The 27,239-nt window shown below is 42.2% G+C and overlaps 2 protein-coding genes across 2 annotated transcripts in view; both read left to right on the forward strand.

Moving 5' to 3' along the window:
- The window catches only part of LOC115477096 (nesprin-2-like), a 119,511-nt gene extending 95,111 nt beyond the window's left edge, over positions 1 to 24,400 (forward strand). Inside the window, exons 26-32 of the mRNA XM_030213712.1 lie at positions 698 to 869; positions 8,016 to 8,128; positions 17,942 to 18,141; positions 18,825 to 18,944; positions 19,043 to 22,443; positions 23,287 to 24,330; positions 24,390 to 24,400. Of these exons, the coding sequence (XP_030069572.1) occupies positions 698 to 869; positions 8,016 to 8,128; positions 17,942 to 18,141; positions 18,825 to 18,944; positions 19,043 to 22,443; positions 23,287 to 24,330; positions 24,390 to 24,400 (5,061 nt within the window). The remainder of the gene's footprint in view (positions 1 to 697; positions 870 to 8,015; positions 8,129 to 17,941; positions 18,142 to 18,824; positions 18,945 to 19,042; positions 22,444 to 23,286; positions 24,331 to 24,389) is intronic.
- The window catches only part of LOC115477722 (nesprin-2-like), a 359,728-nt gene continuing 356,634 nt past the window's right edge, over positions 24,146 to 27,239 (forward strand). Inside the window, exon 1 of the mRNA XM_030214775.1 lies at positions 24,146 to 26,108. Coding sequence (XP_030070635.1) covers positions 24,417 to 26,108 — 1,692 coding nt within the window. The 5' untranslated portion in view covers positions 24,146 to 24,416. The remainder of the gene's footprint in view (positions 26,109 to 27,239) is intronic.

Below are 27,239 nucleotides of genomic sequence, written 5' to 3' on the forward strand. Positions count from 1 at the left end.
ATTTCATTTTTGGAGCACGTCTGATAAATATTTTTTTATTTTCAGACACCCGTAACAGACGCACGCAGGTCATTACTGCCCGGATTCTTTACCGCAATGTCAATGGCTGGCGGTAAGGTCTGAGACCCAAAATGGACGCGCGGCAATTTTGATTTTGCTGCAGTTCCATTTTTGGCAAAAAAAGAGACCTTTTTCACAGGCGCACTGAAAAATAGATCTGCGCACACCCACAACCTGCGCCTACACTACTGCAAGCCAGGGTCACAAGGAGCTGCAGTGGGAATTGAACCCAGTTCCCCAGGATCTCTGTCCACTGCACTAATCATTAGGCTACTTCTCCACTCACTTTTATAAATTTTGGTTAAAATGAAGACTAAAAGTTTTGGCCGTGGACATCCATATTTACCAACCATTCTTGCCTATAATTTTGGTCCAAGATTCATTTTATGAAACTGAAGATTAAGCCACACTGTGATTTGGGTGTGACACAGGCTGAATAGCTGGCTAAGAAAAATAAATTGAAGATAAATGAGTGCTGGTCATCTGCTGTTTTTTTTTTTTTAAATATCAGTATTTCAAAAATTGTATTGGCTTAAAAACAATTGCCCATGACAGAATTGTTGCTCATTTCTCACTTGAAATTTTCTGAAAGTGACAAGTTCTGTCCTATTTTTTTGTTTCCTTTGTCTTTATTCAGAACATGCATAAGCAAATTCTGCACCAAAAAGACAATCTGAAGATTTTTGAAAGAGACACTGATAGTCCAAATAGCGATCTAGATGATTTAAAAAAGCTATATAATGATGTCATGAGTATCTATATTGCAAAAACTCATTCTTTCCGGGAGCATTACCTTGAAATTTTACATGGTAAGTCAAATATGAGGTGTATAGTGTTTTCTGTTGGAATCTTGCTGTAAAACAGAGATATGTATAAATGTCAAGTTACTTAAGGGTTACTTAAGGGTCCTTTTACTAAGCTGCTGTAGGTGCTAAAGTGTGCTTAATGCTGCAAAAAAATGGAGTACCACATGTACCCGAAATCCGCACCGCGACTGGCACCGTAGGCGGGGACGCAGTGAGCGAGGAAGGAAACTAGATGGCAGCAGTTCCCGCCGAAATCAGAGCCGCCGACAGAGCTGAGCCTGCCAGTACAGAAACGGCCAAAATGGACCCCCCACCGCCGCTGAGAACGAAGACGATGTCCCTGCCCCTTCCCCTGAAGAAGCTTCCACAGCGGTGCAGAATTTACAGGCACCACTCGAACCAATACCCTGCCGCTGACAGACTAAACAGCGGCGGAGTTTCTCGGCCATCACTATTTATTTAATCCTTTTTCTTTAAAGGGGTACACACAGCACAGCAGAGGCAACCCACAGGGAAACCAAAACGGGAGCTGTAATGCCTGATACAAAGAAAGCAAACGATCAGATATCTGACCATAGGATTTTTTTTTCACTTATGGCTGCCTCTCCCTGCCTGTAAGACTCTTTCCCTGAAGAGCCTGAGGAAGCTGCTATGTTCAGAATAGACTGACTGAACACAGAAATATTAACGGAGCTATAATTATTTTTTTAAATGAAAGCTCAGAAATAATATCAGGGAGGACAAGGGGGGACGGACCCGGCCACCCGAGTTTAGGACCCCTGAGGCACTAAAAGGCCCCTGTGGACCTTTGCCTCGACATAACAGGCTTTCTGCTTGTCAGAAATAAAAGGGTGCACAGAGAATAAACCCAAGAAAAGAAAATACAGAAAATAAAAATAGAGAAGTACAAGAATGAGACTGAAGGGCTCACCACCTTCCACCTGTTGGAGACTGAGATTACTGGATCTTTCTCTTACTGGTAATGGCTCTTATTGGCTCTCTAGAGTCACAGTTTTTTTTCTCAGTCTCCACCTGCTGGAAGGCGTGTACAACCCATCAGTCACCTTCTAGGCCGGTCCAGAGGGACGCTAAGGAAATACATTTTTGTAGCGCCGGAAATGACGGCACGCTAGGCGTGGGAAGTACCGCTGGGCTGCTACGGTAGCCCGGCGGTACTTCCTGTACAACGAGCGGTAAGCCTGCGTTGGTCTTACCGCTGCTTAGTGAAAGGGGCCCTAAGTATAATCAGAGGTGTAGCCAGGTTTTGATCTCAGGGGGAGCAGACTTTTATAAAATAGGCGCCGGTTGGTGTCAGCTAGACAGCAGTGTCTGTGTTGTTGCTCAAGGGCTGTGGCGGGCACTGATTAATACAGGCTGTCTCTGTTGCATCCTGCCTACAAGGAAACAGTAAGTTACATCAAGAGGCAGAACACAGAAGAGGTCTCTGGATGGCCAGAGCAGGCAACCTGTCTATATTCAAATCGTGACCATCACCTCAGGAATAGAATACACATTCCTTCCACTGCTAGACACCTTGTTTGATCCTAGTTGTTTTAAATGTACTACCATATAACTTCATGGAGTGTTCCCTAGTCGTGCACTTTGTCCCCTAGTCTTGCACTTTGTGAAACAGCAAACAATCAACTTGCTTTTGCCTGCTCCACTCTACTCAGGATTATATAGGCCTCTGTCATATCCCCCCTCAGTTGTCTTCTTTCCAAGCTGAAGAGACCTAGTCTCTTTAGCCTTTTCTCACATGAAAGGAGTTCCATCCCCTTAATCATTTTGTCACCCTTTTCTGTACTTTTTCTAATTCCACTATTGGGCTCATTTTCGAAAGAGAAGGACGTCCATCTTTCAACATAAATCGGAAGATGGACTTCTTTCTCCCAGGGACGTCCAAATCGGTATATTCGAAACCCGATTTAGGACGTCTCCAACTGCACTCCGTCGCAAGGACAGCCAAAGTTCAAGGGGGCGTGTTGGAGGCGTAGCGAAGGTGAGACTTGGGCGTGCCTAACATTTGGACGTCCTTTTCCCATAATCAAAAAAAACAAGGATGTCCTTGATGAACACTTGGATGTTTTCACCCGGACCTCTTTTTCTTACGACTAAGGCACAAAAAGTTACCCGAATGACCAGATGACCACCGGAGAGAATCGGGGATGACCTCCTGTTACTCCCCCAGTGGTCACTAACCCCCTCCCACCCTCAAAAAACATCTTTAAAAATATGTTGTGTCAGCCTTTATGCCAGCCTCAGATGTTATACTCAGGTCCATGACAGCACATGCAGGTCCCATGAGCAGTTTTAGTGGGTACTGCAGTGCATTTCAGACAGGCGGATCCAGGCCCATACACCTCCTTCCTGTTACATTTGTGGAGGAAACAGCGAGCCCTCCAAAACCCACCACAAACCCACTGCACCCACATCTAGGTGCCCCCCTTCACCCGTAAGGGCTATGGTGGTGGTGTACAGTTCTGGATGGTGGGTTTTGGGGGGCTCAGCACACAAGGTAAGGGAGCTGTGTACCTGGGAGCAATTTATGAAGTCCACTGCAGTGCCCCCTAGGGTGCCTGGTTGGTGTCCTGGCATGTCAGGGGGACCAGTGCACTACAAATGCTGGCTCCTTCCACTCCCAAATGGCTTGCATTAGGATGTTTTTGACATGGATGTCTTTGGTTTTAAAAATGGCCGAAAGTCAGAAACGTCCATGTCTAGGTACGACCAAATCTTGGGACATCCAAATTTAAGGATTTGGACGTCTCTGACAGTATTTTTGAAACGAAAGATGGAAGTCAATCTTGTTTCGAAAATATGGTTTTACCCACCCCTGGATCGGAACGTTTTGCAAGGGCGTCCAAATCGCAACTTGGACGTCCATTTCGAAAATGCCCTTCCACATCTTTTTTGAGATGTGGCAACCAGAATTGCACACAGTACTCAAGGTGTGGTCTCATCATGGAGTGATGAGGTATTATGATATAAATTATTTTATTCTCTATTCCTTTCCTAATAATTTCTAACCTTCTGTTTGCTTTTTTGGCTGCCGCTATACATACACAGCAGAAAATTTCAATGTATTGTCTACAATGACACCTAAATTCTTTTCCTTGATAGTGATTCCTAATATGGAACCTAGCATCATGTAGCTATAATTTGCATTATTCATCCCAATATGCATCGCTTTGCACTTATTCACATTAAATTTAATCTACTATTTGGATGCCAAGTCTTAGAACCTCCCAAAACCTTCCTGCAATTTCTCGTAATCCGTATATGATTAAACAATTTTGACTAATTTGGTGTCTTCTGCAAATCTGATCATTTCATTCATCTTTCCCATTTCCAGATCAATTATAAATATATTAAAAAGCACCAGGCCTAGTACAAATCCCTGTTAGATGCTTTGCTTTGATGAGAGAATTGGCCATTTAACCATAGGTGTAGACTGAGGGGGGGGGGGCGAGGGGGGGCAATGCCCCCCCAAACGACGACGAGGCGCCGCCACGCCATTAGTTAAAAAAAAAAAAAAAACACATGCAGGCACACGCTCCTCTCCATCCGCTTGGCTTCCCTGCCCTCTCTGTCTGCGTCCCGCCTTCCTCTGACGTCAGAGGAAGGCGGGACGCAGACAGAGAGGGCAGGGAAGCCAAGCGGACGGAGAGGAGCGTGTCCGTCTACCCCTCTCTCTTCCTCCCTCCCACCGGCACAGGCAGCAGTCTTTTTCAGCGTTCCTGGCAGCGGTAGCGATGTACACGCTGCCTTCGGCTCTGCCCCAAAGCCTTCTCTTCAAGTTCCTGTTCCCGCATAGGTGGGAACAGGAACTTGAAGAGAAAGCTTCCAGGGCAGACCGAAGGCAGCGTGTACATCGCTACCGCTGCCAGGAACGCTGAAAAAGCTGAAGACTGTTGCCTGCGCCGGAGGGAGGGAGGAAGAGAGGGGGTAAACGGAGTCACGATCTTGGACCTCGCGGGGGGGGGGGGGGGCAGTAGAAGGAAGATGGATGGAACTGGGAGGGGTGGGGAGCAGAGGGAAGATGGATGGGATTGGGAGGGGTGGGGAGCAGAGGGAAGGAGCAAGAGATGGATGGTACTGGGAGGGGTGAGGAGCAGAGGGAAGGAGCAAGAGATGGATGGGACTGGGAGGGATGGTGAGCAGAGGGAAGGAACAGAAAATGGATGGGACTGGGAGGGGTGGGGAGCAGAGGGAAGGAGCAAGAGATGGATGGGACTGGGAAGGATGGTGAGCAGAGGGAAGGAGCAAGAGATGGATGGGACTGGGAGGGATGGTGAGCAGAGGGAAGGAACAGAAGATGGATGGGACTGGGAGGGGTGGGGAGCAGAGGGAAGGAGCAAGAGATGGATGGGACTGGGAGAGGTCAGGCACAGCAGAGGGAAGGAGCAAGAGATGGATGGGACTGGGAGGGGTGGGGAGCAGAGGGAAGGAGCAAGAGATGGATGGTACTGGGAGGGGTGGGGAACAGAGGGAAGGAGCAAGAGATGGATGGGACTGGGAGGGATGGTGAGCAGAGGGAAGGAGCAAGAGATGGATGGGACTGGGAGGGATGGTGAGCAGAGGGAAGGAACAGAAGATGGATGGGACTGGGAGGGGTGGGGAGCAGAGGGAAGGAGCAAGAGATGGATGGGACTGGGAGGGATGGTGAGCAGAGGGAAGGAGCAAGAGATGGATGGGACTGGGAGGGATGGTGAGCAGAGGGAAGGAACAGAAGATGGATGGGACTGGGAGGGGTGGGGAGCAGAGGGAATGAGCAAGAGATGGATGGGACTGGGAGGGATGGTGAGCAGAGGGAAGGAGCAAGAGATGGATGGGACTGGGAGGGATGGTGAGCAGAGGGAAGGAACAGAAGATGGATGGGACTGGGAGGGTGGGGAGCAGAGGGAAGGAGCAAGAGGTGGATGGGACTGGGAGGGGTGGGGAGCAGAGGGATGGACCAGGAGATGGATGGGATTGGGAGAGGTCAGGCACAGCAGAGGGAAGGAGCAGAAGATGGATGGGACGGAGGGATGGTGAGCAGAGGGAAGGGACAGAAGATGGATGGGACTGGGAGGGGTGGGGAGCAGAGGGAAGGAGCAAGAGATGGTTGGGACTGGGAGGGGTGGGGAGCAGAGGGAAGGAGCAAGAGATAGATGGGACTGGGAGGAGTGGGGAGCAGAGGGATGGACCAGGAGATGGATGGGATTGGGAGAGGTCAGGCACAGCAGAGGGAAGGAGCAGAAGATGGATGGGACAGAGGGATGGTGAGCAGAGGGAAGGAACAGAAGATGGATGGGACTGGGAGGGGTGGGGAGCAGAGGGAAGGAGCAAGAGATGGATGGAACTGGGAGGGTGGGGAGCAGAGGGAAGCCTACTGGAAAGAAGACACTGCATAAAACAGAAGACACTGGGACCAAAGCGAATAGAAAAACTAAATGATCAGACAACAAAGGTAGATAAAAGTATTTTATTCATAATTTATTTTTTGAAATGTGTCAGCTTTTTGAAATGTGCATCTGTGATATTTTGCCTGTAAATTTCAATTCCTTCCTCCATATTAGCATATTCATTTGCATATGTATATGCAAATGATATGCTAATATGCTTCGCCCATTCTTTGCCCCCCCCCAAATGAAACAGTCAAACTACGCCAATGCATTTAACTCTATTCTCTGTTTTCTATCTTTTAACTAGTTTCTAGTCCGCAATAGGACATTGCCTCCTATCCCCTGGCCTTTTAATTTCCTGGAGTCTCTCATAAGGGACTTTGTAAAAAGCTTTCTGAAAATCTAGATACTCTATATCAACTGGCTCACCTTTATCTATGTATTTATTCACATCTTCAAAAAAATGTAGCAGATTTGTAAGGCAAGACTTCCCTTGTCTAAATCCATGTTCACTCTTTCCCAATAAATCATGTTTGTCTATCAGGCTCATTTTCAAAGCACTTAGCCTCCCAAAGTTCCATAGAAACCTATGGAACTTAGCCTCCCAAAGTGCTTTGAAAATATGCCTCCATGTGTTCAGAAATTTTGTTCTTTATGATAGTCTCCAGCATTTTGACCAGCATTAATATCAGGCTTACCAATCTGTACTTCTCTGAATCACTCCTGGAAAACTTTTTAAAAATTGGAGTTAACATTGGCTACTTCCAGTCTTCATAGATGATTTTAATAAGTTACAGATTACCAATAGTAGATCTGCTATTTCATTTTTGAGTTCTTTGAGTAGTTTGAACTGTATACCATCCAGTCTAGGAGACTTGCCATTCTTTGGCTTGTTGAACTGGCCTATTACATATAGTCTAGGTTTACTGACATTTGTTTCAGGTCCTTCGTATCATCACTTTAAACACCATTTCTGGTATGATTAGCTCCCTTACATCCTCCTCAATAAAGTCGAAGCAAAGAATTCATTTAGTTTCTCCACTAAGGCCTTGTCCTCCATAAGTGAAGATCTAATAGTCCAACTGATTTCTTCACAGGCTTTCTGCTTCTGATGTACCTGAAAAAGTTTTTATTATGAGTTTTTGCCTGTATAGCAAGCTTCTTTTAAAATTCTGTTTTAGTTCATTCGATACCATCCTTCACCAGTAGCTTCAATTGTATCTTCCTGTCTCTCTTTGACTGTATTGCTCTAGGGGAGGGACATTTGTAATGGAACTCTAGCTGACATTCTACAACTTCTGGAAGCAGTGGGGATTTTTTTCAGAGCCTTGACACATAGGAAATTCTGACCTGATGTTTCTGGTTTTCAAACTATTCCAAGATGTTCACTTTTTTTTTTTTGCATGTCAAATTTGGTGAATTTCCATCCTGTTTTTTTTCAGAACATTGTTATGCTTATAGATGGACTGAAATGAATTCTGATCCCTTCTATATAATTCTTCCAACATTACTTAGGTTAGAAAGCATAAAGATTGCACTGTATGCTTAAGCATATGCTCAGGACAGCTGCAAGAGGTGGGTAAGAAGGATGCTACCTTCCTCCTTCCATGCAGTTTCTGAATCTATAGGCAAGCCAGAAAGGAATGATGGTGCTGAAAACAACCCTTGTCTTGGGTGCCATTTTGTCATGTTACTGTCCAAGAGGAATTAAGCAGAGCTGCTTTAGTGAATAACTAAAAATGTTCTTTCTTATACCTTTGTGCAGGTCATCAGCAGAAATTTGATGATTGGTTCAGCAGTGCACAATTATCAAAAAGTGAATGGTTTGGACCTTCAAAAACCAAACAGGCTATGGAAGAAAAATTGCATCAACTTACTGTAAGATACTGAATATTTCAAATCAAGTGTTTTGCAATTGAAGTTTCTATCAATTTGTGAAAATAATTTTAATCTGAAAAGGGAGTTAACTAATAACCAAGTAAGCATGTCAGTCTTTTTAGAAACAGTGTATATAAAATTTATTTTTGTTACATTTGTACCCCGCGCTTTCCCACTCATGGCAGGCTCAATGCAGCTTACATGGGTCAATGGAGGGTTAAGTGACTTGCCCAGAGTCACAAGGAGCTGCCTGTGCCTGAAGTGGGAATTGAACTCAGTTCTTCAGGACCAAAGTCCACCACCCTAACCACTAGGCCACTCCTCCACTGTTGCTACTATTTGAGATTCTACATGGAATGTTGCTATTCCACTAGCAACATTCCATGTAGAAGTCAGCCCTTGCAGATCTCCAATGTGGCCGCGCAGGTTTCTGTTTCTGTGAGTCTGACGTCCTGCACATTCGTGCAGGACGTCAGACTCACAGAAACAGAAGCCTGCGCAGCCTTCTACATGGAATTTTGCTAGTGGAATAGCAACATTCCATGTAGAATCTCCAATAGTATCTATTTTATTTTTGTTACATTTGTACCCTGCGCTTTCCCACTCATGGCAGGCTCAATGCGGCTTACATGGGGGCAATGGAGGGTTAAGTGACTTGCCCAGAGTCACAAGGAGCTGCCTGTACCTGAAGTGGGAATTGAACTCAGTTCCTCAGTTCCCCAGGACCAAAGTCCACCACCCTAACCACTAGGCCTTTTATGCTTGAAAAAGATATTTAAAAATTCCCCCCTCCCTCCCCATATGCTTACTTTAAATCACTCATTCCCCAAGACAGGCTAACCAAGTAGCTCAGACTTTATTCCTCTACTCACATGAGTCTTATCACATGCACAAGATAGCCTAAGTTCACAGGCCACATTGAAGAACAGACTCATCCAATTCCTGTACCACAACAAATGGCATTACAGCTGAACTACATGGTCAATCCAAAATATAGTATCAAAAAACAAACTAATAGTAATGCAACATTTTTAAGTTTCAGCGTTTTTTATTGAAAACAGTACAAAGATAGAGATTTTACAAAGGAATCCACGAAAAGATAAATATAAGTCTGTACTCATTAAAGATCAGTTGCAATAAGCTGTTTCCAAGTTTTCAAATATTATATCTCTATCCCTCCCCCTCTGTTCATATGAAACATTTAAACATTTGACCTATATCAACAGACCTATAACAACAGACCAACTTTAACTTACTGAATAAGCTGTAATCCTGAAGCACTCTCTTACTATTTGGTGCTTCCGTATTTATTTTGTTACAGCATTCTTATTGCTGAATCAACAGAACTGATCATTAACATGTGTAATAGTCGGTAATTTGAAAGCAAAAACAACCTATTATCAGCAAAGTCTTATTCTCATCATCAAGGTTATAGAACGTAACTCCTCATACCATTCTTCCCTCCTCCCTCCACCCGAACCACCCACCCCCCTCCCCACCACCTACCTTCTTCCCTACCTGCATTCTGAAACTCCCCCCTCCCCTCCCCCCTGGTTCTTGTGTGCACCATCCAATCACCATCCGTCTTTACCATCCGTAACACCCCAACGAAAACTATTCAGAACTTGGCTGTGTGCTAGTGGAGAAATCTTTTTCATATATGCCCCCCATACCGCAAGAAACCTCTGTTGCCTCTTAGGAGATTGATGTGCCCCACGAGATTCCCATAACATGAGTTCGTGTAACTTATTGCTCCAGTACCAGTAGGAGGGAGGTCTATCCGATACCCAGTGATTAAGAATGCATTTCTTCCCCAAAATGCATGACTGACTTAGGAATATTTTTCTCCTTGTGTGCCACATCTCCACAAACCAATGGAGCTGAACATCACTCTTTCAAAAGAAAGGACTTCTTGACGTCCTAGCACCAACCAGTGGCGTAGCCAGACCTGAGAGTTTGGGTGGCCCAGAGCTAATATGGGTGGGCACTGTGTGTATAGTAGTGTTTCTTGTGATACTACAAAATAATGCCTTAGAATGCCCTTGATAATGGATTTCTAAGTAGTATGCCCAACAGCTGCCCTGCATCAACATAACCACATACATATTTAATGGAAAAATTGATATTTTTAAATATGATTACATTATCCCATATCTTAAAATTGACCACGCAAAAGTCTACTACAACGGCAAACTTCTCAACACACATGACAGGATCCTGCAATATAATTACATAGGAGAAATGTATTCAAATTCTGGTAGCACCTCAATAATAGCAATACAAAATCCCTTCACTGCCAGGTACTTTGTGAAGTAACACTAAAGGCTGCAAAGAAGCTCCTTAACACCAATTCTGAACACGTTTACCAACAACAGTACTTTTATAAAGGCAGAGGTGAATATACATAGCAGCAATACACATTCCATTGGAAAATTCAGACGTCAGATTCATACCACACAAACTACATGCCAGCAGAATCTCTCACCTCAGTCACATGCAGAACACATACCAACCCTCATCAATTACAGAAAAGAGGACCAAAAATTAAAAATTGTCCTGTAGCATGGCATCAGCCCTTCTCTGCCCTTCCCTACCCCCCAATCCATCCCCATAGCCCAGCATCAGCCCTACCCTTCCCTTCTTTTCCCCCCCATCCATCCTCATAGCCCAGCATCAGCTCTATCCTTCCCTTCCCCACCATCTAACCCTGCATTTTTTCTAGCAAAATAGGTGCCGGTACTCAAATACTAGGCCACCCTTCAGGGGTGAGTGAGGTGATCACTGAGGGACCCAACCCACAATAGCCAGGCCCCCTGCAACCAGTCACAGAAACTATGACAAGGCAGAATTGGTGTGTAGAGCCTGAGCACTTTCATTAAAACTTGGGGATCATGGGTCAATTTTAGCAGACAATGAAAAAGGTGCCGGTACTCAGTACCCCCAAGTACCCCCTCAAAACAAGCCCTGATATATTCCATCATCTTTATAACACCAGGCTTCCCAAGGTAGATTACAACAACAGTTAAGATGAACCCGTCAGGAAACAGGCTATCCTCACTGAAATTTGGCCATCTCTATTGTATACAGTATATTTATTTATTTATTTTATTTTTTTTAGTTTACAAAAATTAGCACAAAATACAGAGTTTAAAATTGCAGTTTCTACCAGCTATAATAATTTTAAAGATATTTTAGTGATATTGAATTGTTACTTATACCTATATGGGAAGCTTTCAAATAAATTAAAATGCTGTCCAATAAGTAAAAAAACAAAAACTTTTGACCTCTACCTTTTAAGGCACTACCTATCCAATTGAAACAGCTTTTGACTTGTTATATTAGATGGACAAACAGTAAAGAATGACAACGTGGATGCAGCAGGTCATAGGTTTGCTTCTTTTGGTTTGAGTGTACTAGAGGAGATGACAGCTATGCGGGGGAGTGAAAACAAGAGATTAACCAAATTGGCTTCCTTGCTTATGGTGGATTAGAGCACTTCAGACTGCTTGGTCCCGACTCCCAAGTCTCCCGACGGTCACCGACAGTGTCCTGCTTTGACTGCCGCGTCCTGCCTACGCGGAAACAACAAGATGAATCAGAGTAGGTGGGACTTGGCAGGCAAGCAGAAGGACCCCGACGCCGGCATCCTCTCCTAACCACTGCCTGCACAGGTATGACGGTAATGTTCGGTCCGGTCCGGAAGACTGCGGGGGAGGGGGGGAAACGAGGTTGAGAGAGGAGCGGATGCGAAAGGGAAACTGAAAGCAGACAAGAAGTTCGGCTGAAGCAGCACGGGAACGGCAGCAACAATTCTTACCAGAAGCCGAGGGTGCGCTTCTAGCAATTTCAGCCCAGCCAGCAGTCCTTCCTCTTCTAAGGTAAACTTCCGGGCCGGCACACAGGAAGCAGTAGCGGCAGACAGAGAGACGTGGTCCTGCGCCTCTGCCTTGTTTGTTTATTAGTGAGGTGCAACAGGAGGCATCGTCTGCTGCACATTGGCGGGTGGGTAAAAAGGGTCACAAAAGACTGGGTGGGCCTGAGGCAAGATTGGGCGGGCCTGAGCCCACCCAGGCCCACCCGTAGCTATGCCCCTGGCACCAACTGAAAAAAATTGGAGAGAGTTGGCCAGAATACCTTGATATGTCTACAATGCTACATACCATGCAAGAAAGAGGCGCCCGCCAATGCACATTTTTGACATCTATTTGTGTCCACTACTCCCGCGTGGTATGCTTGTCTCTGGGAAAAATAGGCTCTATGTACTGTTCTGAAATGACATTCCTGAAGCTCTGCACTATGTACAATCCGGGGACTTCCCCCAAGTGTTGTCACGATAATACGCTCAGGAATCGGTCTCTCTACATCCTGACTCCAACGAACCAACACTTCCTGCACATTTCTAATCGGCTTGTGCTTCCCCAGCTCCTTGTTGAACCAAGACACCAAAACTTGCCCTGCAGCATCCCCTTCTAAGAACTCCCTCAATTTTTGTCCAAAACCCAATGATAAACTATCCTTTGGGAGGGTAGCCATATAATGCGATAGCTGATGATAAGTGAAAATTGCTGCTGGACCCCGTGCACACTGGCCTGATTATACATACGCATATCGGGCAGTCCCAAGCTCCCTTGAGTCTGAGCTCCAACCATATGCTGCCATTTCACCTTGGGCTTCCTACCTGTCCAACAGAACTTTGTTACTATCCTTTGAAGTGTTGTCAGATCTCTCCGTAGTAAATGAATCAGAAGTGACTGTAATACATATAGCCACCGTGGAAAGAGTATCATGCGATATAAGTGTATCCGGTCTAAAAGAGATAAAGGAATAGAAGACCACAACATCAGTTGTTCTTTATTATCTCTAAGCAGCTTTGAGATATTAAGGTCATACAGTTGAGCTGGATTCATCGGCAATTGAATACCCAGGTAGCGAAATGAATCTTGTGCCCAACGCAATGGGAAGCTATCACCCCACTCATTTCGCAGCCCCTCAGTGCTTGCCTACGTCTCTGATTTCGTGAGATTTAGTTGTAACCCAGAAAAATCACCATACTCCATTAGACTCTCCATAAGATGCGGTAAAGACTGATGAGGGTCTGTTATAAGTATCAACAGCTCATCGGCAAAAGCTGCAGACTTAAAAACAACATCCTGGACCTGCACCCCTTGAATATCCGCGTTGCCCTGGATTTCCCGTAGCAATGGGTCAAGCGTTAGGACAAAGAGGAGTGGGGATAGAGGACAGCCCTGTCTAGTTCCTCTACTGATAGGAAACCACTCTGAGAGTAAACCATTAGCATACACTTGCGCTTTAGGCTCAGCATATAAGGTTTGTATCGCCTGAGCAAAGAATTCTGTAATACCATAGGCCTTCAGTATTTCAAAGAGAAAACCCCACTCTACCCTATCAAAAGCCTTTTCAACATCAAAACTGATTAGAAGTGCTGGAGCCTTCTCTAGCTGGACCATCTCCAATGCTGCCAGTATTTGCCTCATATTCTTTGCAATCGTTCTGCCACAAGTGAATCCCAGCTGTGATTCCACTAGCAGGGACGGGAGAAATCTTGCCAGCCTGTTAGTCAAAATCTTGGCCAAAAACAAAGAGATGGGACGGTATGAATCTGGGCAATTCATTGGCATACCCGGTTTCGGTAGAACACTAATCTGGGCCGAATTAAGATGAAATGGCAAGTGCCCCTGTTGAATAGCTGCATTAAACACCTTTGTCAATATGGGACTGAACTCAGATTGCAAAAGTTTATAAAAATTCATTCCGCAGTCCATCTGGCCCTGGGGCCTTTGTTTGAGCAACCACTCCACCTCCTCTACAGCAATAGGCTCGTTCAGCAATCCCAATTCCAAGTCACACACCTTAGGCAAGTCGATACTTGAAAGGTAGGCTTCACTAGGCAGCGTTGACTCAGTTTGTGGTGTATAGAGCTGCATGAAAAAATCTTTCAAAACTGTGTTAATTTCGACATCACTATGTACCAGGCCATCTCTAGCATCTATCAATGTAAGTATTTTATGAGTGTTTACATTCCTAGCTACCATTCTAGCCAAGAGCCTCCCACTTTTATTTGCAAATCTGTAAAGCTAATATTTGTAATACACAAAGGACTTCTTGGCTGTCTCATGTAGAAGCTCATTCAGGGCTTGTTGCGCTTCTAGCAACTGTGTCCTAACCCGCAATGAATGCCCCACCCCATACTGCTTCTGAAGAGATGTCACCCGCTTCTCTAGATGTAGCACTTCCCAATGCCTAGCTTTCCGTTTAAAGTTAACATAAGAGATGATCTCTTCCTGAAGAATGGCCTTTGCCGAGTCCCAAAATAGAATCAGGTTATCCCTATGAACTTCATTGTTATCCTTATAATCTTGCCACTTAGAAAGCAGGAACGGTAAGAATTGACTATCCCGATAAAGAAAAGTAGGAAATCACCATGTGCCACCCGGGGATGGGGACCCACCTGTACACATCCTTATTTCTACCCAGGCATGATCTGAGATCATTATGGGGCCTATCTGAGTATCCTTCACCGGCGACAAAAATTCCCATGAAATCAGTACATAATCAATTCTTGACATCGTAGAGTGAGCCTTAGAGACATATGTATAGTCTTTCTCTAAAGGATGTAGCGTTCTCCACACATCAACCATCTCTAGTGCAGCACATAACACAGGAATACCTCTCTCGGTTCTGGCCAACTCTCTCCCCGTCGGTTGAGATCTATTTATGGTGGGGTCAATCACGTTATTTAAATTCCCTCCCCCCAGCAAAACTGGTATCTCCCCAAAGTCATGAATCCTGCGGATAATCTGGACAAAAAAATGCCTTCTCACAATTATTTGGGGCATATATGTTGCATAACAGAATAGGCTGTCGGTCCAGTATTACTGAGGCTAGGACAAACCTTCCCTCTGGGTCCACCACTGCCTGCTTGGTTTCTACATTTAGGTCTTTTGGGATTAGCGTCACCACTCCTCCTCTCCTACCCACCGCTGGGGAATCAAAAATCTCACCCACCCACCAGCGCTTCAACTTAGTATGCTCCACCTTCGAGAGGTGTGTCTCTTGCAAAAATGCTATGGAGGCATTTCGGGCATTAAGGGCCTTTAACAGCTTTTGCCGTTTAATCGGAGAGTGTATTCTCCCAACATTCCAGGTAACAACCTGTAAAACTGTCATATTTCACTAGACAATTATACAGAGAAAATGTTTGCACGATTATTTGCTATATTGAAACATGCATCTGCACCAGGAGAGTGTCCCAGCCTCCACTCCCCCCATAAGAGACATTGTGAAAAGGATCCCTCAGGGCTTAAATCCAAACGGTGACCCACACAGTGTTCAGACAACATACACACAGTAAACCACCCTATCCCCCCCTCCACCCTCTTCTGTTGGATCCCCCTTCCTATCCCCTTCCCTCTCTGTTCCTGCCTCAACACTTCCTTCCCCTTGCACCCCCACCCCCCATACATTACCCACATCATGCTTCGCAGCATAGCACCCCCAGCATCAGAGTTCAGGGCACCCCCTAAGTGATGCTTGAGAATACATTCCCCTGTCTTCCACTCCGGTGCAATATCTCTCAACCCTAGCCTGTATACATTATTAGTATGCAGATACCTTTAGGCATACAAAAAAAAAAAAAAAAGGAACCACACTCATACTGTTAACTTGGATATAAGTTCCTTAATACATTTGAAGTCAGAAAGATAGTGTCATACTCTACACACTCAACCTCTCTGCTAGGCTTTGCTTTTCATCGCTGTCTTGCAAGTTTGTTCGGTGATTTGTTTGCAATGAAATATCCCTTAGGGCCGCAGCTGATCACACCTGCGCATCCTCTTAACAGCAGCCTGCAATCGGTAGTCATATGCACTGATGAGACCATCCACAATCCCCTAGACCCCTAATTCTCAATCCACAAAGTCTCCGTTCTGCATTCATTCAGAGTATCTTTATCCATTTTGTTGCGTTGCGGTCAACCTGTCCACGTGCGCCCTCGCCTCCTCCACCCGTTCAAAAAATATCACTTGTTCGTTGTCGATCAGTTTGAGCTTCGTCGGATATAGGAGGCTAAATTTATACTTCAATCCAAATAGCTTAGAACACAGAGGGGCAAATTCCTTACATGCCGCTGAAACTTTAGTTGAATAGTCCTGGAAACACAACACATGAGAGTTGTGATACTCAAGAGATTTTCACGCTTGCAAGGCCTGTAGGAGAGCCATTTTGTGAGCATAGTTAAGCATCCAAAAGATTACCACTGTGGGCTGCTTCGCTCCCTCTCTGCGCTGGCCCAATCTGTGTGCTCTCTCCACCTTCAGCGACCCCAAGAGCTTCCTCATTGATAAAGTTGTTGGTAGCCAGGTCTCTAAAAACTTACACAAGTCCCGCTCTGGCAACACCTCCGGGAGACCCAATAGCCGCAGATTGTTCCTGCGGGAGCGATTCCCTAAATCTTCCAATTTGGCTTCCAGTTCGGCCAAGTGAGCGAGCATCCGCAGCTGTTCCTCTGACACATGCTGTATCTCATCTTCAGCTTTCCCCAATCTCTGTTGCACCACATGCAGCTCCTTCACCAGCGTAGCATGCCTCTCCTTGAATCCATCCAGTTTATCCAATATAAGTTGTAGCTTTTTCCCCACCGCCTGCTCAACCGCCAGTTTTACCTCCTCAATTATCAATGCCGCCCAAAGGGAGCTAGGGGTAGGAAAAGGCGGTGCGCCCCTGTCTGCCATCTTTGCCTCGCTTGTCCGGGCTTTCTCCTTAGGGTCTTTCCGGGCAGATTTTGAAGCCATCCGCTTTGCTGATTTCAATCCTTGCCCTAACTAGGGCTTCTCAAGTCTCAAGATTGATTATCTCTAACCACACCAGAGGGAAAGAGTTTTTTCAGAGTGCAGATAATTTGAGCGCTCCTGAGCAGCTCTCCCCTACGTCCTCGCTACTCCATAACCCAACCAGAAGTCAGTAATGCAACATTTTAACTTAATTTGATTCAGGGCTTTTGGTTTTTTGCTTTAACAGGTATAACACATTTCCATTGGGGTTGGAACAGAGGAAATGTTTGGTACCGTACTGAACCAAAATCTTGTTTTAACATAAGAATTTGTCATTATTTATGCAGATTAATTTTTCTTACTGACATGTACATCACTGGATTTTTTTTAAATTTAGATTTAGTTTATACCTTTTCAGTAGTAATTCATTGTGAGTAACATTCAGATACATAGGTATTTTTCTGTCCCTGAAGAGCTTACAATCTAAGGGTACTAAAATGCACTACCGGATTAGCATATGCTAACACCGTTAATGCATGTTATTTTATAAATAGGTCTCATTATAAAAAATGGACCTTGTAACAAATAATACATATTAGTGTCTTTTAATAAGTTTGTACCAGAGGCAGTGGGAGAATTAAATGATTTGCCCAACTTCACAAGGAGCATTGATGGGATCTAAACTCTGGCTTCCCTGGTTCTTAGCTCACTACCCTAACCACTAGCCTACTCCTTCACTGAAGCTTTTTACACTTTTTTGAGATGAAAGGAGAAAATGTTTGTTTGGCATGTTAAGAAGATGCATCAAAATAATAATTTTTAAATGTGAAGTGCTGCACTGATTCAGTACATACTCTGATAATCACACCTGCTTTAAAGTTCAACACAGTATAAATGCAAAAATGAAGTGAATACTTAAATGCAACATAAATTCTATTCACAAAGAAATTGTGTAGAATATTAAATTGTAAGAGAACTGTGCATATTAGGCTTGGAGGTAAATCTTAGGCTTTTGACTTATTAGGTTTTTATAACTTCGGAAGAAAGAAAAAATATAGAACAGATAAAAACTCTGCTAAGTAAAGTGGGAAGCCATATACCCAATGAGATGGTTGTCCAGCTAAACAGCTATATCATCAATCGAGAAACAGAATTACATAAATTGACATCAGAATGCCAAATGCGAATTAAAGGACTTCAAGACTGTGAAATCCTGTTCCATAGGTAAGAAGACAAGAACAGTTAAATGCCTTTCTATATATGAATGGAATATAAATTATATGCTTATTTCGCCAAACAATTGTATGATTCTGTTTAAAAGTAAAACAATGAGACCCTTTTACTAAGTTGTGCGTTAATTTGGAGCTACCGCCTGGCTACAGTGAGCCTCAGGCAGTAATTTCATTTTTTATGCACGTCTGAAAATATTTTTTTATTCTCTACCACGTGGTGCTAACCAGGCGGTAATCGGCAGTGATGATTACTGCCCAGTTAATGCATGAGACCTTACCGCTAAGTTAACGGGTGGTGGTAAGGTCTCAGGCCCAAAATGGATGCGCGCCAATTTTAATTTTGCCGCATGTCCATTTTTGGTCAAAAAAAGGCCTTTTTTGCAGTCACGCTGAAAAATGGATCTGCACATGTCCAATACATGCGTATACAACAGCACAGGCCATTTTTCGGTGCATCTTAATAAAAGGACCCCAATGTGATTTGTCTTTAAAGTTAGCAAGACGCATGTTCATACTCCACTTGTTTGTATCAAGATGTCTGTTCATATTTTTGTTGTGTGATTCTCTTTGTTTTCCAGTTAGCTAGGACATTAAGGTGATTGAGTCTAGTAATTTTTTTTTATTCTAGTCTTCCTCATGTGTAATCTTAAAATGTTGCATGTGCCATTATTACAGATTTCAAGAACAATTTAGTGGCTTGAACAAATGGCTGATATGCCAAGAAGGGAAACTGCAACTCGGAGAAAAGAAAAAGGAGGAACTTGAGAACTTCAACCAAATAATTTTGGGTCAGAGGTATTTTGATTTTGGATTTTCTCTGTCTTGAAAAAAATTCAATGATTTATTTTGCCTTATGGTACATACAATTCTCTCTATGCTTTTGAATTTTGCAGGGAAGCATTTGATTCTCTACAACAGCTGGCCACCTCTTTGAGAGAATTAGGGTTCACAGATGATGAAATGGTAACCAAGTCCTGCCAGTTGTCCACTAGATACCTGGCTCTGCAGATACAAGTGGGTGAGAAGTTATCTGTTACCCACACCTCTTCTGAAGAAGATCAGAAATTTAATGAGAAGTTAGGTGTTAGCCATTCAATTGCTGAAGATAAGAAATTTAAAGAGACGTTAGGTGTAACTCACACATCTTCTAAAGATCAGAAATATAAGGAGAAGTTAGGTGTTAGCCATGCACCTGCTGAAGAAGATCAGAAATTTAAAAAGAAGTTAGGTGTTGCTGACATACCTTCTGGTGATCAGAAATTTAGACAGAAGATAGGTGATATCCACTCAATTACTGAAGAAGATCAGAAATTTAAAGAGAAGTTAGGAGTTAAACAGCCACCTGCTGAAGAAGACCAGAAATTTAAAGAGAAGTTAATTAATACCCACTCACCTGCTGTAGAAGATAAGAAATTTAAAAAGAAGTTAGGTATTACCCAGGCAACTTCTGCAAATCAGAAATTTAAAGAGAAGCTAGATGTTACCCACACACCTGCTGAAGGTCAGAAATTTGAGGAGAAATTAGGTGTTGCTTATATACCTTCTGAACATCAGAACTTTAAAGAGAGGATAGGTGATAACCACACATCGGCTGAAGAAGATCAAAAATTTAAAGAGAAGTTAGCTGTTACCCACACACCTGCTGAAGAAGATCAGAAATTTGAACAGAAGTTAGGCGTTGCTCATATACCTACTGAAGAAGACCAGAAATGTAATGAGAAGTTAGGTAATTCCCACTCACCTGCTGAAGAAGAGCAGCATTTTAAAGAGAAGTTAGATGTTACCCATCCACCTGCTAAAGAATATCAGAAATTTAAAGAGAAGCAAGACATTGCACTTGTACCTTCTGAACATCAGATATTTAAAGAGACGTTAGGTGATCCCCATGCACCTGCTGGAAAAAATCAGAAAATTAAAGAGAAGTTAGATGTTGCTCATGTACCTTTTGAAGATCAGGAACTTAAAGACAAATTCAGTTTTACCCACTCACCTGCTGAAGAAGATCAGAAATATAAAGAGAAGTTAGGTATTACCCAGGCACCTTTTGAAGATCAGAAAGTCAAGAAGAGGTTAGCAGTTACCAAAGCACCTGCTGAAGAAGATGAGAAATTTAAAGAGACAATAGGTGTTGCTGATGTAGTTTCTGAAGATCAGATAATTAAAGAGAAGTTAGGTGCTACCCACCCACCTGCTGAAGAAGATAAAAAATTTAAAGAGAAATTGGGTGTTCCTCATATACCTTTTGAAGATCAGAAATTTAAACAGATCATAGGTGTTACACACGCAGCTTCTGAAGATCAGAAATTCAAGAAGTTAGGTGCAACTAACAAACCTGCTGAAGAAGATCAGAAATTTAAAGAGAAGTTAGCTGTTATCCATGCACCTGCTGAAGATCAGATATTTAAAGAGAAGCTAGTTGTTGGCCACACATCTGCTGAAGAAAATCATAAATTTAAAGAGAAGTTAGGTGTTATCTGTGCACCTACTGAAGAAGACCAGAATTGTAAAGAGAAGTTAGTTGATACCCATTCACCTGCTGAGGAAGATCAGAAATTTAAAGAGAAGCTAAGTGTTGCTCATGCACCTTCTGAAGATCAGAAATTTAAAGAGAAGTTGGGGGTTACCCAGGCACCTTCTGAAGATCAGAAAGTTAAGAAGAAGGTAGGTGTTACCAAAGCACCTTCTGAAGATCAGAAATTCAAAAAGAAGTTAGGTATTATCCACGCACCATCTGAAGATCAGAAATTCAAAGAGAAGATAGGTGTTGCTTATGTTGCTTCTGAAGATCAGATAATTAAAGAGAAATTAGGTGCTACCCACGCACCCGCTGAAGAAGATCAAAAATTTAAAGAGAAGCTAGTTGTTACCCACGCACCCTCTGAAGATCAGAAATTCAAGAAGTTAGGTGTACCTAACAAACCTGCTGATGAAGATCAGAAATTTAAAGAGAAGTTAGGTGTTACTCACGAACCTGCAGAAGAAGATCAGAAATTTGAAGAGAAGCTAGCTGTTGCTCATGTACCTTCTCAAGGTCATAAATTTAAAGAGACATTGGGTGTTACCCAGACACATTCTGAACATCAGAAAGTCAAGAAGAAGTTAGATGTTACCAAAGTACCTACTAAAGAAGATCAGAAATTTAAAGAGAAGTTAGGTGTTAACCACGTACCTGCTGAAGAAAATCAGAAATTTGATGAGAAGTTAGCTGTTGCTCATGTACATTCTGAAGATCAGATATTTAAAGAGAAGCTAGGTGTTAGCGACACACCTGCTGAAGATGACCATAAATCTAAAGAAAAGTTAGGTGTTACCCATGGACCTGCTGAAGATGATCAGAAATTTAAAGTGAAGTTAGGTGTTACCCAGCCACCTTTTGAAAAAGACCAGAAATTTAAAGAGAAGATAGATGTTACCCACTCAATTGCAGGAGATCAGAAATTTAAAGAGAAACTAGATGTTACCCAGGCACCTTCTGAAGATCAGAAAGTCAAGAAGAAGTTAAGTATTACCAAAGCACCTGTTGAAGAAGATCAGAAATTTGAAGAGAAGTTAGATGTTGCTCATGTACCTTCTGAAGATCAGATATTTAAAGAGAAGGTAGATGTTAGCTACGCACCTGCCGAAGATGATCAGAAATTTAAAGAGAAGTTAGATGATACCCATTCACCTGCTGAGGAAGATCAGAAATTTAAAGAGAAGCTAGGTGTTGCTCATGCACCTTCTGAAAGTCAGAAATTACAAGAGAAGTTAGGTATTACCCAGGTACTTTCTGAAGATCAGAAAGTCAAGATGAAGTTAGGTGTTACCAAAGCACCTGCTGAAGAAGATCAGAAATTTCAAGAAAAGTTAGTTGTTATCCACGCACCTTCTGAAGATCAGAAATTCAAGAAGTTAGCTGTAACTAAAGAACCTGCTGAAGAAGATCAGAGGTTAGGTGTTGCTCATGTACCTTCTGGAGATCAGATATTTAAAGAGAAGCTAGGTGTTAGCTACACACCTGCTGAAGATGATCAGAAATTTAAAGTGAAGTTAGGTGTTACTCAGCCACTTGCTGAGAAAGACCAGAAATTTAAAGAGAAGATAGATGTTACCCACTCAACTGCAGGAGAAGATCATAAATTTAAAGAGAAACTAGGTGTTACCCAGGCACCTTCTGAAGATCATAAAGTCAAGAAGAAAGTCAAGAAGAAGTTAGGTGTTACCAAAGCACCTGCTGAAGATGATCAGAAATTTGAAGAGAAGTTAGATGTTGCTCACGTACCTTCTGAAGATCAGATATTTAAAGAGAAGCTAGGTGTTGCTCATGTACCTTCTGAAAGTCAGAAATTTGAAGAGACATTAGGTGTTACCCAGGTACTTTCTGAAGAAGAGAAAGTCAAGATTAATTTAGTTGTTACCAAAGCACCTGCTGAAGAAGATCATAAATTTCAAGAAAAGTTAGTTGTTATCCATGCACCTGCTGAAGAAGATCAGAACTTTGACGAGAAGTTAGCTGTTGCTCATGTACCTTCTAAACATCAGATATTTAAAGAGAAGATAGATGTTAGGTATGCACCTGCTGAAGATGATCAGAAATTTAAAGTGAAGTTAGATGATACCCATTCACCTGCTGAGGAAGATCAGAAATTTAAAGAGAAGCTAGGTGTTGCTCATGCACCTTCTGAAAGTCATAAAGTTCAAGAGAATTTAGGTATTACCCAGGTACTTTCTGAAGATCAGAAAGTCAAGATGAAGTTAGCTGTAACTAAAGAACCTGCTGAAGAAGATCAGAGGTTAGGTTTTGCTCTTGTACCTTCTGGAGATCAGATATTTAAAGAGAAGCTAGGTGTTAGCTACACACCTGCTGAAGATGATCAGAAATTTAAAGTGAAGTTAGGTGTTACCCAGCCACTTGCTGAGAAAGACCAGAAATTTAAAGAGAAGATAGATGTTACCCACTCAACTGCAGGAGAAGATCATAAATTTAAAGAGAAACTAGGTGTTACCCAGGCAGCTTCTGAAGATCATAAAGTCAAGAAGAACGTCAAGAAGAAGTTAGGTGTTACCAAAGCACCTGCTGAAGATGATCAGAAATTTGAAGAGAAGTTAGATGTTGCTCACGTACCTTCTGAAGATCAGATATTTAAAGAGAAGCTAGGTGTTAGCTGCGAACCAGCTGATGATGGTCAAAAATTTAAAGAGATGTTATGTGTTACCTGTGCACCTGTTGAAGACCAGAAATTTAAAGGGTCACCTGCTGGAGAAGATCAGAAATTTAAAGAGAAGCTAGGTGTTGCTCATGCACCTTCTGAAAGTCAGAAATTTGAAGAGAAGTTAGATGTTACCCAGGTACTTTCTGAAGATGAGAAAGTCAAGATGAATTTAGGTGCTACCAAAGCACCTGCTGAAGAAGATCATAAATGTCAAGAAAAGTTAGTTGTTATCCACGCAACTGCTGAAGATCAGAACTTTGAAGAGAAGTTAGCTGTTGCTCATGTACCTTCTAAAGATCAGAAATTTAAAGAGAAGATAGGTGTTAGCCAGGCACCTTCTGAAAATCAGAAAGTCAAGAAGATGTTAGGTGTTACCAAAGCATCTACTAAAGAAGATCAGAAATTTGAAGAGAAGATAGGTGATAACCACGCACTGGCTGAAGAAGATCAGAAATTTGAAGAGAAGTTAGGTGTTGCTCATGTACCTTCTAAAGATCAGAAATTTAAAGAGGAGTTAGTTACACATGCACCTGCTGAAGAAGACCAGAAATTTAAAGAGAAGTTAGGTGTTATCCAGGCACCTTCTGAAGATCAGAAAGTCAAGAGGAAGTTAGGGGTTACCAAAGCATCTACTAAAGAAGATCAGAAATTTGAAGAGAAGTTAGGTGTTGCTCATGTACCTTCTAAAGATCAGAAATTGAAGGAGAAATTAGGTGATGGTCAGAAATTTAAAGAGAAGTTAGGTGGTATCCAGGCACTTTCTGAAAATAAGAAAGTCAAGAAGAAAGTCAAGAAGATGTTAGGTGTTATCAAAGCACCTGCTGAAGAAGATCAGATAGGTGTTACCCATGCACCTGCTGAAGAAGATCAGAAAATTAAAGAGAAATTGGGTGTTCCTCATGAACCTTTTGAAGTTCAGAAATTTAAAGAGGAGTTAGTTTCTACACATGCACCTGCAGAGGAAGACCAGAAATTGAAAGAGAATTTAGGTATTGCTCATGTACCTTCTGATGGTCAGAAATTTAAAGAGAAGTTAGGTGTTTCCCAGGCACCTTATGAAGATCAGAAAGACAAGATGAAGTTAGGTGTTACCAAAGCACCTACTAAAGAAGATCAGAAATTTAAAGAGACGATAGGTGATATCCATTCAACTGCTGAAGAAGATCAGAAATTTGAAGAGAAGTTAGGTGATGGTCATGTACCTTCTAAAGATCAAACATTTGAAGAGAAGTTAGGTGTTGCTCATGTACCTTCTAAAGATCAGAAATTTAAAGAGAAGTTAGTTGTTAACCAGGCACCTTCTGAAAATCAGAAAGTCAAGAAGAAAGTCAAGAAGATGTTAGGTGTTACTAAAGCACCCGCTGAAGAAGATCAGATAGGTGTTACCCATGCACCTGCTGAAGAAGATCAGAAATTTAAGGAGAAATTGGGTGTGCCTCATGAACCTTTTGAAGATCAGAAATTTAAAGAGATGTTTGTTTCTACACATGCACCTGCAGAGCTAGACCAGAAATTGAAACAGAATTTAGGTGTTGCTCATGTACCTTCTGATGGTCAGAAATTTAAAGAGAAGTTAGGTGTTTCCCATGCACCTTATGAAGATCAGAAAGACAAGATGAAGTTAGGTGTTACCAAAGCACCTACTAAAGAAGATCAGAAATTTAAAGAGACGATAGGTGATATCCATTCAACTGCTGAAGAAGATCAGAAATTTGAAGAGAAATTAGGTGATGGTCATGTACCTTCTAAAGATCAAACATTTGAAGAGAAGTTAGGTGTTGCTCATGTACCTTCTAAAGATCAGAAATTTAAAGAGAAGTTAGTTGTTAACCAGGCACCTTCTGAAAATCAGAAAGTCAAGAAGAAAGTCAAGAAAATGTTAGGTGTTACTAAAGCACCCGCTGAAGAAGATCAGATAGGTGTTACCCATGCACCTGCTGAAGAAGATCAGAAATTTAAAGAGAAATTGGGTGTGCCTCATGAACCTTTTGAAGATCAGAAATTTAAAGAGAAGATAGTTGATGCCCACTCAACTTCTAAAGAAGACCAGAAATTTAAAGAAAAGTTAGGTGTTGCTCATGTACCTTCTGCAGATCAGAAATTTAAAGGGAAGTTAGATGTTACCCAGCCACCTGCTGAAAAAGACCAGAAGTTTAAAGAGAAGTTAGGTGACATCCACTCACCTGCTGAAGAAGATCAGAAATTTGAAGAGAAGTTAGGTGTTGCTCATGTACCTTCTAAAGATCAGAAATTTAAAGAGAAGTTAGTTGTTACCCAGGCACCTTCTGAAAATCAGAAAGTCAAGAAGATGTTAGGTGTTACCAAAGTACCTGCTGAAGAAGATCAGATAGGTGTTACCCATGCACCTGCTGAAGAAGATCAGAAATTTAAAGAGAAGATAGTTGATACCCACTCAACTGCTGAAAAAGATCAGAAATTTGAAGAGAAGTTAGATGTTGCTCATGTATGTTCTGAAGATCAGAAATTTAAAGGGAAGTTAGATATTGCTCAGCCATCTGCTGAAAAAGACCAAAAATTTAAAGAGAAGTTAAGTGTTACCCAAGCACCTTCTGAAGATCAGAAAGTCAAGAAGAAAGTCAAGAAGAAGTTAGGTGTTACCAAAGCATCTGCTGAAGAAGATCAGAAATTTAAAGATAATGCACAGAACATATCTGCATGGATAGACAACGTGAGAGCAGCACTCAACGGATTGAAGTCAGTAGAAGGAAGTAAAGCTCAGCTTGTGGAAAAGACACATCAGATGATGGTAAGATCATAATTAAATTCCCATTTTATATAGATGATGGAAGAAATAATTGAGATATTTAGGTTAGGATTTGTTAAATTCCACTAGTAAATTAGAAAAGGATCTGCTGATGTAGAGCCTTTATTATTATACATGCAGGAGTGCCTGTGTACTGTATGTTCTGGCAACCATTTTACAATTGTCAGCATCTAAAACATCAATGGACGCAAGATAGCAACATACACATCTAAGTGTCGGTGCTTATACATGTAAGTTGGTGTATCAGAACCTAGACATGAAATTGCTGACACATAGATGTGTATGTGTGTTTTTTGGAAACCTATATGTGTAAGTATTCCCAATTAAGTACAGAACTGACTATTACTTAGCACAGTTTATTTTTTTAGGGGGGAGGGTGGACATTGGGTGACCTAATCTCTCCAATACAGTGATTCCAAAATTAGCACTTTTAGGAAAACCTGGGAGCGGCTTTATATCCTGATGTTAATATTGGTGATCATAGGTGTGCATTCCCCTTCCTGTCTCAAGCTAGTGCCACCCAAACCATGCCCCCTTGCGATATGCACATATTTCAGATTTACATGTATAAATCCAGGCTTTCTAATATCAGGTTTTCCTCATGTATTCAGTATACATGTGCAAATACCTTTGTTTAAACTAATCTAGCTTTTATGAAGTAGGCTGTGAAAACTGTGAGGCTGTTCTGTATGCTGTTTTAAATTCTTTAATTTGCAATATTTCAAGTTGTATTTTGTATTTCTTATCTTTTTATTACTTCTTATCCTTCAATTTTTATAGTGCTGCATTTTGATAAATATTTGTAACCACAATTAATCGCGCGATTAAAGATATTTATTTATTTCTTTTTCCCCACTTCAGCTCCTTCTCACTTGGGGCAATGGAATGAGCTGCAGTAGGGGGGGTATAACATACCTTTAATCACATGATTAATCTCTGTTGAAATGCAGCCCTAATTTACACATGTACATTGCAAATAAGGCTTCTAAAATAGCCATCTCAGGGACCTTTGTATTAAGGTGCACTAACAGATTTAGCGCGTGCTAAATGATGAGGCCCATAGGAATATAATAGACATCTTATTATTTAGTGCATGCTAATCATTAGCGCTCA

This window comes from Microcaecilia unicolor, chromosome 9 (genome assembly GCF_901765095.1).
Source record: "Microcaecilia unicolor chromosome 9, aMicUni1.1, whole genome shotgun sequence".
Classification (NCBI taxonomy): Eukaryota; Metazoa; Chordata; class Amphibia; order Gymnophiona; family Siphonopidae; genus Microcaecilia; species Microcaecilia unicolor.